This window comes from Lygodium microphyllum, chromosome 13 (assembly GCF_053477565.2).
Source record: "Lygodium microphyllum isolate KBCC chromosome 13, Lygodium_microphyllum_v1.1.10, whole genome shotgun sequence".
NCBI classification, from domain to species: Eukaryota; Viridiplantae; Streptophyta; class Polypodiopsida; order Schizaeales; family Lygodiaceae; genus Lygodium; species Lygodium microphyllum.
This window is the reverse complement of record NC_141147.1, coordinates 57,129,608-57,140,271: the sequence shown is the minus strand read 5'-3', so window position 1 is coordinate 57,140,271 and position 10,664 is coordinate 57,129,608. Positions and strand designations below refer to the sequence as shown.

Below are 10,664 nucleotides of genomic sequence, written 5' to 3'. Positions count from 1 at the left end.
ACCGTGGGGCTGCGTGGCTTTACAAAACCACCTCTGGAAAGAAATGTATTAAATGCACGAAGACTGGGTTGCCCCGACAATATTCAAAGCGCGCACCGCGTACTCCGATGATATGCCCTGCCCGGCAAGAAGTTGTGCCATAGCTATAGTAAATAACCACCGAACGCGTTCGTGGAAAAGTGCATCTCATCGTGCCCAACCTGAACTTGTAAGTTGTCTGTACTCGTAACTCCAGAGTCCACCTTGTCAAAAAATAAGAGAACATGCGTGAAAACATGATGGGTCCGCGACTCAACTGACAACAATCACTTGAAGCAACTCCTTCTGTCGTGTTAGAAGAATTGTCAAGACTCAAGATACATGAATCAATTATCACAGGGCAAAAAAATTTTTGAAGAGCGAAAAGAGAATGTACAGTATCAACTTAATGCCGTGGAAAAAAAAATTGTCCTTGCTGCGAACCTCTGCTCCAGAAGTATTTACAGGTCCTGCCCTTCCTAAAGAATGGACCACACAGCAAGGAAAAAAGAATTGTACAGCTCACAAATCACTACCGGGCTTTATAGACTCCAGCACCTGTACAGCTTCAGCCATACTTGGGCGCTTGGATGGCGTCTCAAATGTGCAAACAAGGCCCAATTTCAAGACTTGCATTATCTCGCCCTCCGAGGCAGTTCGGAGATCCGGATCAATGCAGCTGGCTCCCCGGCCTTGCTCAAGGGCTGCTCGCACGACATCGCACAATAGCACAGCGTCGGACTCTGCATTCTCCACAGGACGCCTCCCTGTTGCAAGCTCCAACAGGACAACACCGAAACTGTAAACATCACATTTCTCTGTAAGCCGTATCCCCTGACATGCTAGCTCTGGAGCTACATAGCCCAAGGCTGAATAAAATTGTCTGCTGGACACATACGTATCAAGCACAGGCAGCAGCTTTGAGAGCCCATAATCAGAGACATGAGGTTCAAATTCATTGTCCAAGAGTATATTTGTTGATTTCAAGTCAAAGTGTAGAATTGGAGGCCTACAATCATGGTGTAGGTAAGCAAGACCTCTAGCAGTGCCAACTGCAATTTTAAATCGCCTCCCCCAATCAAGCAGAGGCTGACCTGCCTGGCGCTGGTGCAGGTGCGAAAATAAACTACCATTGGGAAGAAAATCAGAAAGTAGTAGCTGCATTGTTGAGGACCAAAAGTAGCCTTGCATAGTTACAACATTGGGATGTCTTACATTAGCTAACCTGCCTATTTCTTCCTCAAACTCCTCAACATTCTTGATTCTTCCAAGTGTTTCTAACCTTTTCACTGCCATAGAGATTCCTGCATCAAAAGTTGCTTTATAAACAGTTCCAAGAGCACCAGCACCAATCATGCACTCTTTGTCCAACAGTGCCTTGGTGCCTTGCTCCCAATCTTCATATTTGGATGGTGTAGTCTTGCTGAATAGAACAAGCTTTCCAAGGATTGGGTTTGAATCAGGAGAAGGTGGCGTACTTTCATACACCATAGCCTCAGTTCTCTTTCTTAGTGCCCTGATATTCATAACAGTGATAACAATGACACCAACAGCAATGACTGCAGCAGCTACAATAGCAGCTATAGCAGAGGCCCTCAGCACATGTGTCTTCATTTTTAAGTTGGCTCCAAGCGGAGCCAGACTAGGCGTAAGGGCTGAGCAAGAGATACTCAGGGGTAAACCACAAAGACCTGGATTTCCCAAAAAGGATTCTGCCCCAAACCTTTGCAAAACTCCATTCCTTGGAATAGAGCCTGTTAATCTGTTGTAGGACAGATTCAGAAAAGTCAGAATTTGTATATTTCCCAAGAGAGAAGGGATTGCTCCAGATAACACATTTTGAGAAAGATCCAGATGCTGTAAATTAGTAAGCCGCCCCAACTCTGAGGGAATAGCACCAGACAATTGGTTGTCTTCCAAACTGAGGGACCACAAATATGTGATATTGCTGAGAGAACTAGGGATAGCACCTGTTAGTCTATTATGAGAAAGATCCCTGCAGAGCAATATAATCCAATCAAGACAACAGCATTCACCAATCCATACAATCACCTTAACATAAACTGAACAGTAAAATGAGGCTTGCAAATGCACATGGAGCTTACAGCATAAATGCATCAATGCTTCCTTCCTCGCACTAACACGTAAATGTCAACATGATATGCAGTGACACTAAAAGAAGCCTGAATTTTAAAAGGGCAGACTGCAGAACATTGGATAAGCTTTGAACACTCACAGCTGCAAAAGAAACCTGCAATTTGCCAAAGCAAGGGGAATACTCCCTTCCAGATTCATCCTCTGCAGGTCCAAAATAATGAGATCTCCAATCCTTCCAATATCAGAAGGAATCTGACCATGCATAGTATTATTTCCCAATCTCAAGACAGACAAGTTGCTTAAATTTCCAACTTCTGGAGGTATCTCACCAGTCAAACTGTTACTACTAAGATCGATCCAACGAGCAGAAGAGACACTTCCAAGCTCAGAAGGAATTGTCCCTGAAAGATGATTGCCAGAAAGATTCAGATACTGCAAACTTGAGCAAGCACCAAATGTGTTGGGGATGGAGCCAATAAACTTGTTGCTGGCAAGGTCTAGATACTGGATGTTTAAGCAACTCAAACCCATTGGCAAGGAACTTATCTGGCCAGAGAGACCATTGAAAGAAATGTTGATCTGTTGCAGGATTGGGTGATATAAGATGCCCACTGGCAGGTTGCCCGTCAGAAGATTTTTGCTCAAGTCTAAGGAGGTCAATGATGGACAGTCTGCAAGGACGAGGGGGATGGAGCCAGAAAGGAAGTTGGTGCTCAGTGAGAGGTATTGTAGAGCAGAGAGATTGGCCAACTGTTCAGGAATTGACCCTTGCAACTGATTACTAGAAAGATCAATTCCTACAAGCCTGGGGCAACTCCCAAGCCTAGGAGAGATGGTACCACTAACATTGTTACTTGAGAGAGAAATATATTTCAGACGACCACAATGTTCAAAGATTGGTGTGGGTATTGCACCTGTAAAGTGGTTTCCCGACAAATCCAGCATGCGCAAACTTGCTAATGTGCCTAAGCCTGAAGGAATAGGACCAGAAAAGCCATTATTGCTGACATTGAGCTTCCACAAAGATTGCAAAGAAGATACCACTGATGGAAGCACGCCTGTGAAAGAGTTATTGGACAAGACCAGAGTCCTGAGATGAGAAAGCTTGCTCAAGTTTCCCCAAGCTATGGTACCTTCGAGCTCATAGTTTTGAAGCAGCAGCCTGTTGACAGTGTTCTCCTCATCACAAATCACTCCGGTCCAGCTACAAGGTGTGGCATCGGAGCTGTCCCATGTTTCCAAAACCCCCTGTGGATCCTTAGTTATACCGCTTTTAAATGCCAGCAACACGGCGCCTTCATCATTCAGCGCAAACACAAGCCCGCTTAAGTAGAACCACAGCGCAATAAGGACACGGGCCCATGTTTTCATTTTGTTCCCTTCCCTTCTACAGTATTGCAGCATATTCTCTGACTGAGCTTCCATGGCTATGGAGGATTGCGAAGCCTTTGCAGCATTCTAAGCTTCATCGACCCTCACGCAAGTGTATCACATATTGCCACATCCTGCATTCCGCAGCACAGACCGTTGAAATGGCAACAGCACGATCGAACCAAGATCAAACAAAACGTGAAGCCTAAGAATTACAGCTCTAGATTCACAAGGCACAACCTGCATTTCGCGATAGATGTCCGGAAACGAAGGATAAGCAAAAGTGCAGACAGAGCCTTCAAAAATTCCGCATAATCTGCTAGCGCTGCTGATACTTCTTGTTCTTCTTCTTCTATCCCTTTTGAAGTCTCCAGAAATCTTTGTTGTCCCTCCTCCTCCTCCTCCTCCTTTTAAGTTTGCAGAGGCTTTGAGGCTCCTCGTCCTGCTCGTTCTTCTTCTCTCCTCTTTAAAGTTTGCAGGCGGCTTTGAAGTCACAAGCTTGCTCGCTCGACACGACGTGTAAATGATTAAAAGCCTACAAACAATAGGAAAAGGGAGCGAACGGAAGCCTGTTAAAGCGTGGCGAAAGGCTTCATGGAGGAACAGCCATAGCTGGAAGGAATGATGAAAGCCTGGAGAGAGCAATGCAGGAGGTGTCCCAAAGAGAGAACAAAGGGACGTTGGGGAGGGTAAAGGAAGAGGAGACAACTCCGACCTATGGAAACGAGGGAGATCTTGCGATTCTTGTTGTGCCTGCTATTGAGTGAACTAACTGCTGCTGAGTGCGCGATCTTTTTCCAAGAGCAACGTCATCAGAGGCTATGGCGGACGTTCACGATAGAAGCGTGTAGGGACACACCTTCGGGAACCCAAAAAATGACAGAAGAGAAAAATGAGCATTCAGGAAGACGACTGCCTTTCTTTTTCTCTCCTTTCTTTTGTTCCTCTCCCGAAAGCAATTTTCGACCAAATTTGCTTTCTAATTTATATAAATTCGGATTTACGCGTGGCCCTCAACCACCCCATTATTCACTCCGGCCTTTTTTTAATTAAAATTTTCGCTTTTACCGATCTCACCGGCTTCTGCCGGTCATATGCCCAAAAGGTGGCCGTTAGACACGGGTGATATATACCGACGGTTCGCACGCCGCTAGGTTTCCCGGTAACAACCCCAGCCACACTGCGTGGAAAACAGGTTTTATCATGGTGGTGTTAATGTGAACAGCAAACCTGAAACTAGTTTAGAGCTGTGTCACACGAGCTCTAGGAGCGGTAAAAGGAAGATGGCAGGAGAGCAGAGTTCCCTCTGATCGCACGAGGTGTTGCAGAAATGCATGAAAATTTACATTCAATAGCATCGCTTTGGCTGGCCTTATCCGATTGCTTCTGATGTTTACGCTGATAGCCCCATCCCATTGCTTTTGGTGTTTCCTCGCTAATGTGTGCAACACCTAACTTTTTCGTTTGGGTTACTAGCATTTAGAGGTTTTGCCATAACCTAGCTTTTTTGTTTGGGTTACCAGCACTTAGAGGTTTTGCCAAAACCTTGCTCCCCCACTCTCGCTTCCATGTGAGCAGTTGCCAATGGGGTTAATCCATTCCCACTAACCCCATTGTACCTCAGCACAACACAACCAACCCTAAAACTAGTTAGAATCTGTGTTTATTCACAATGACAATGCTCAAGAAAGGCCAATAACACACCACCATTTTCCCTGCTCGGTCACCTCAAAGAACTCAGAAATTAAGCACACATTGTTTACACACCAAAGCTGGCAAATACTTGCAAAGAGGTGACTATCGCTTAGTGGTTGGACCAATAGGCTCTCAAAGAGGTGGCAGGAGTATGAGCAAAATTCATAAATGCTCGTTATTAGGATATCCATATCTTTATTGGACTTGGGCATAGTTTATGAGCTTGAGCGGGAAACGTTGCCCATCCACATTTGTTTGCAATCTGAAAAATGTGAAGTGTATTTTTTGACATGTGGCAATATGCCTCTGTATTTTTCAAGTTGGGTAAGGGGGGTTTCTCAGTGTATAACCATCCTAAGACTGATTTCTTTGCCCATAAATTTGAGGGTGCTCCTATTATACAATTCAAATTTGTATGAAAATTAATATTGTTGGAAAAAAAGGCACCTATGCTGACACCACCCTATATTTACTACACATACACTAGCCACACACCTATACAGTGCAAGTGGCAAGCACCCATCATTGTCACTTTATACTTTATTATTTCAATGACTATTGAATAAGGGAAGACCAGCCATACATTGTGACTGTTCGAGTTTCCACATACTCTCTCTCTCTCTCTCTCTCTCTCTCTCTCTCTCTCTCTCTCTCTCTCTCGCTATGTATTTGCCATAGCTCTTGCTTCTGCTTACTTGGACTCTGCCTTTCAACTAGTATCATAGCGGGCGCTTCTTCATCCTTTACTTCAACCTGGATTCAAAGCTTCACCTCTAGGTTTCATGGCAACCATGGGTTCTTCTCCTCGAGGTATACATTTGAGTTCTTTTATCTCCTGGCTTGTTCCGACTTATTGAGGAGCTTCATAGGGTTTAACTAAACCTTATTGAATGTTTATTGAGCTAAGAAGTAGCCATTCTATGCATATTGCAAAAGTCATGGACAATTATGGCAGCTTGATAATACTTTCGTATTTTGGCTATAACTTTTGTATATAGTATCAAATTCAAGTATTCTATATCTAGAAACGAAGAGCACAATGAGAGCTACAAATGCGAGCAATCATAGAGTTGATTTTGTGCAATTTTTGAGTCTCTATTTTGCATCAAACATAACAGTTTTAGTTTGCATATCAACATTTGATTAGTGTATGCTCTATTGATGCTTATGGGGAATATTTGCAATGATCGAATGATACATTGATGCTCCGAAAATGCTTTTGGGTTTATTAGAGCTTGATCAGCTTAGTCGTTGAAGTGTTTATTTTGTTGTAATAACAGTTTAGATAGCTAGAGAGCTCATGATTAGTTGGATGCTTTGAAGACTCAGCTCAAAAAGAGCTTTGAGATGAAGGACATGGGACAAGCCTCCCATATTCTTGGTATACGCATTATGTGCGATTGCTTTAAGGAACTCCTTTACTTGTCATAGTAGGCATACATATAGAAGGTGCTTGAGCGATTCCATATGTAGGATGTCAAGCCTATTGGTTGTCCTTTATCATTCCATGTGAAGATTAATCAGGCAGATTGTCCACAATTAGATGAGTAGAAGGTCGAGATAGCCAAGATCCCTTATGCATATGTACTAGGCAGTTTGATGTATGCCATGATAGCGACTCACCCTAACATAGCATTTACAATGGGAGTTGTGGCATACTATATGGCTACACCTGGCTAGCAAATCGTGACACTGTGGAGGGTATCATGAGGTACCTGAAAAGCACTGCAAATATGAGCATTTGCTATGGTAGCTAGGATACTAAAGCAATGGGTTACACTGACTCCAACTATGCAAGACATGCAAATAGGAGGAAGTCCACCTCTAGGTATATCTTCACTTTTGTTGGAGGTAATATTTCTTGGATGTCCAGGGTGCAAAAATACACGGCCTTATCTACTCCTAAGATAGAGTATATTGTAGCTACTAAGGCTTGCAACAAGGAGGCCCTATGGTTAGGTCGTTTGGTGTGGCATACCTTGATATTACTATTACTCTTGCACTGTATTTGGATTTTATGAGTACTATTCAGTTGTCCAAGAATTTGGTCTTCCATGTAAAGACAAAGCATAATGAGGTGTGTTATCACTTCATTAGGGAGGTGGTAGAGGACAAGTCTGTTGAGCTTGTCAAGATCTCAACAACTGATAAGAATCTTGCAGATCTACTCACTAAAAGTCTCTCATCAAAACATTTTGCTTTCCTTGGGAAGATGATGGACAGAAGATGAGATTATGTATGTTTCTCATCTTGTTGTACTTTATTTACATTTGTACTTTGTCACCTTTTTCTTATTCTCTCCTCTCACTAGAGGCATACTAGCCTTTAAGCGGGAGGTTGTTGGGGGTAAAGGCACCTGTGTCTATGCCACCTTGTATTTACTACGCACACTGTGATTGCATACCCATCAATGTCACTTTATTCTTTAATCTTTCAATGACTATAGAATAAGGAAAGGTCGGTCACACATTGTGATTGTTGGAGTTTGCACATACGGTGCCTCTCTCTCTTACTCTCTTGTTGCATCCACCATAGCTCTTGCTTCCGCTTGTCTACTTCTTCTTGAGCTCTACCTTTCATTTATAAGGATGAGTTTTCATTTTTTTACCAAGAAATCTATACATTTTGCCACTATTAGACATTGTCTAATATCTAGGTGTCATTGCAAGTAACAAAAAGAAACTTTATTTAGCCCTATGCAAATTGGAAGAGATTAATCTATTTCATATAGTGGTTCTGAACGATGTTATTTTGCATGCTAGAATAACTTGAAAGAGTAAGAGATTAGCGTGCATAATAGGAGTCAAATGAGTTTAAAAGAACTAGTGGAAATGTAATGTGTGCAGACCCTAAAATGTGCCACATTTTGCTACTTAATGAAAGGTATGATGTGGGTGTTGATTCATGTAAGGTATAATTGGTGTTAACTAATTGAACTATTCTCTAGCTTGAAACTTGTACATTGTAATGCAAATGTTGGAAAGCCACATTGGTGACACTTGTGAGAACAAAATCGAAATGGTGATACATATATGCTTTGATTTGATTATGTATAGAAGTCTCTCCTGACTTAAAACTACATGTTCATATATTCAAGAAAGCTATTGTATCAATCTAATGATGATGATCTCTAATCCTAATGATATTGATCTAGATGCGTTGCAGTCTCTAACAACATTTGATTTTCTACGCTTTGAAATGTCATAATTATTAGCTTATAGTTGGATTTAGGGCTACAACAATACACACAAAGAGCTTAAAGAAGTAAAAGATCGAGAGCTCGCACCACACAGTGTACTAAGAAGTATTAATGTAGAAGATTTACAAGAGTAAGTTTACCCTACAGTGAATGGGCATACATTCAAGGTTGAGGGAAAAATAATTCCTAGATCCTAACTATGTTCACACACATCACTACCAAAAATTGGTTCTTGAGGTTATATAGCTCTAAATCCACAGCCCCTTCATTTGCCCAATGTTATCACTAGAATTGGTGAATAATATATAAGGATGGCATTGCCCTCTTTGTCGTCTGAAATCTAAGGGTTCAAACATGGATCTTCATCCTATGGCTCCTCCATGTAGTAGATTGGAGTGTTGCTTTGTGGAAGTATTATGATTTGTTCAAGGGGTCTTGGTATCCTTGTCTGTCCACCCTGGGTACAATTTTTCCCTAATCATTCAGGGTGGGTTAGAGTTAATGAAGCTCCTCTACCATAATGAAATCATCTATACATTGGATAGGGGTTTTGATGATCCGGTTGAGAATATGGTAGTTTAGTTAGCAATTGATAGTTGGCTACATTATATGCCCAAATCTCCCACCTTGATTCAACACATGAGGCATTTTGCATGCGCTAGAAGGTTGTTGCCTCCATAATGTATGCACTGAACATTAGGCCTCATAGGCTATCCTTTCAAAGCCTCTCAGAACTTGGCAAGATCCAACTTGAGATTCGACATTTCTTGGGAGAGATATATTTGCTTTCCCTTTTCTTATTTGTCAAAGACAATCTCATTTACTACACATGGTTGCTTTTTCACTGTGGATTGTGATGATGCATGATGGTTGAATATCTTTGATGTGTACCCTTATGGCCTCTTTATACACATCACCCAATATGTCATGCCTCAAGGTTGATTTGCTTGCAAGTGCTTTATATAGTTTTTTATTTTTTATCTCATTAATGAAGACAATTTCTATAGCCCTCTAAGTGGATCTTTGAGCTGCAGGGATTCTCTAATAGGGATTATTTTGACTCATATTCATGAGTTTGATAATTAGGTTATTCATATTTTCTACTTCAAAAAACCTCTCAATGAATAGATACTTGAGCATGTTAAAGTTGTTCTTCTCAATGTCATCAAGGCTAGTAAAGCAACTTCCACGTAAGATCTACATTTGATAGTCTAGCATGCTCTACATCTTCTAAGGGTTTAGTTCCTCTTGCTAGGTCTAGGATCCATTGGACCTATTTTTTCTCTAATCTTCTTTTTGTGCTTATCTAGTCTTTACATCTTACCTTGAGCATGGTTAGGATAATGTGGTTTTAGCACATAGGTACTTGGGAATGTTGCCTTGTTGCACCCTTGTAGGTTGGATAGACTTGAGAAGTTCTATGTTATCCTTGTGGGTGTTGTTTGTAATGTTATGATAATTGTAATGAAAATAAGATTGTTTTATTTATTGATTTATTTTGGATTTTCATTTGTTTATTTGGTGCACGATAGTGACTCATTGCACGTGTGCACATATGTAATATTGGTCGCATCATGTTTGGTATATAGATGGCATGGAACTAATGTGTTATGTATCATGGTGAGTAGATTATCAAAAGACTTATATGCATTAACTATCTAGAGTGGAGTGCAATTTAGTATGCAAGAATTAGTTATTTTTGGATGCTTCATTAGCATGGAACTATGGTATTTTTGGGTGTCCTCTAGTACATAGCTATTATATGTGCACATGTGTTATTTAGATATCTTACTACTATATTATTTTAGCTATAGGTTCGGAAAGCCTCGAACCTCCAAAGGGCTTCCCGAACCTATCCCCTTTTCTAAACCTCCCTTTTTCAATCAAAACCCCCTCCCCTCCTCTCTTTCTCACGTGCAACATCTCATTTTCTCTTCCCCTTCCCTTTTTTCATTAAAGCCTTCCTCCCCCCCCTCTCACCTCCCTTTTTAAAATTAAAACCCATTCCCCTCTCTCTCACTTATAATCTCTCTCTTTCTTTTCCCCATCCCCTTTTTAATTAAATTCTTCCCCCCTCCCCCCTCTCTCTCTCTCTCATGTGTACGGCCTAGGTTCTCTTCCTCTCTCTTTCTCTCTCTCTCTCTCCTTTAATTAAATCAAACTTCTTTATAAATCAAAAGTTCCTTTCTCTCTCTCTCTCTCTCTCTCAGTTAGATTAAACTTTTTAATTTAAACTTTTTTAATTAAACATTTTAAAAGCTTTTTTTAATTTAAAGTTTTTCGA

At 41.3% G+C, this 10,664-nt stretch overlaps 1 protein-coding gene across 3 annotated transcripts; it reads right to left on the bottom strand.

The window, feature by feature from the left end:
- Nucleotides 1-388: 388 nt before the first annotated feature.
- Nucleotides 389-4,397, bottom strand: LOC148026653 (Leucine-rich repeat protein kinase family protein). Of its 3 annotated transcripts, none has more exons than XM_087691128.1 (3): nt 3,727-4,397; nt 2,255-3,620; nt 389-2,014 (listed from the first exon to the last, which is right to left on the bottom strand). In XM_087691128.1, the coding sequence occupies exons 2-3, from the start codon at nt 3,538-3,540 to the stop codon at nt 541-543; spliced, it is 2,760 nt and encodes a 919-aa protein (XP_087547254.1). In that variant the 5' UTR covers nt 3,541-3,620; nt 3,727-4,397; the 3' UTR covers nt 389-540. The 3 variants fall into 3 exon arrangements, with proteins under 3 accessions (XP_087547254.1, XP_087547255.1, XP_087547253.1); XM_087691129.1 differs by having other exon boundaries at nt 3,731-4,397; XM_087691127.1 differs by having other exon boundaries at nt 2,255-4,397.
- Nucleotides 4,398-10,664: the final 6,267 nt, after the last annotated feature.

Excerpts from the sequence above, each read along its gene's own strand:
- LOC148026653 (XM_087691127.1), bottom strand. The coding sequence starts at position 3,540 with ATGGAAGCTCAGTCAGAGAATATGCTGCAATACTGTAGAAGGGAAGGG. Across the intron at positions 2,015-2,254 it reads TGCAGGTTTCTTTTGCAGCT|GGATCTTTCTCATAATAGAC; the intron begins GTGAGTGTTCAA and ends ATTGCTCTGCAG.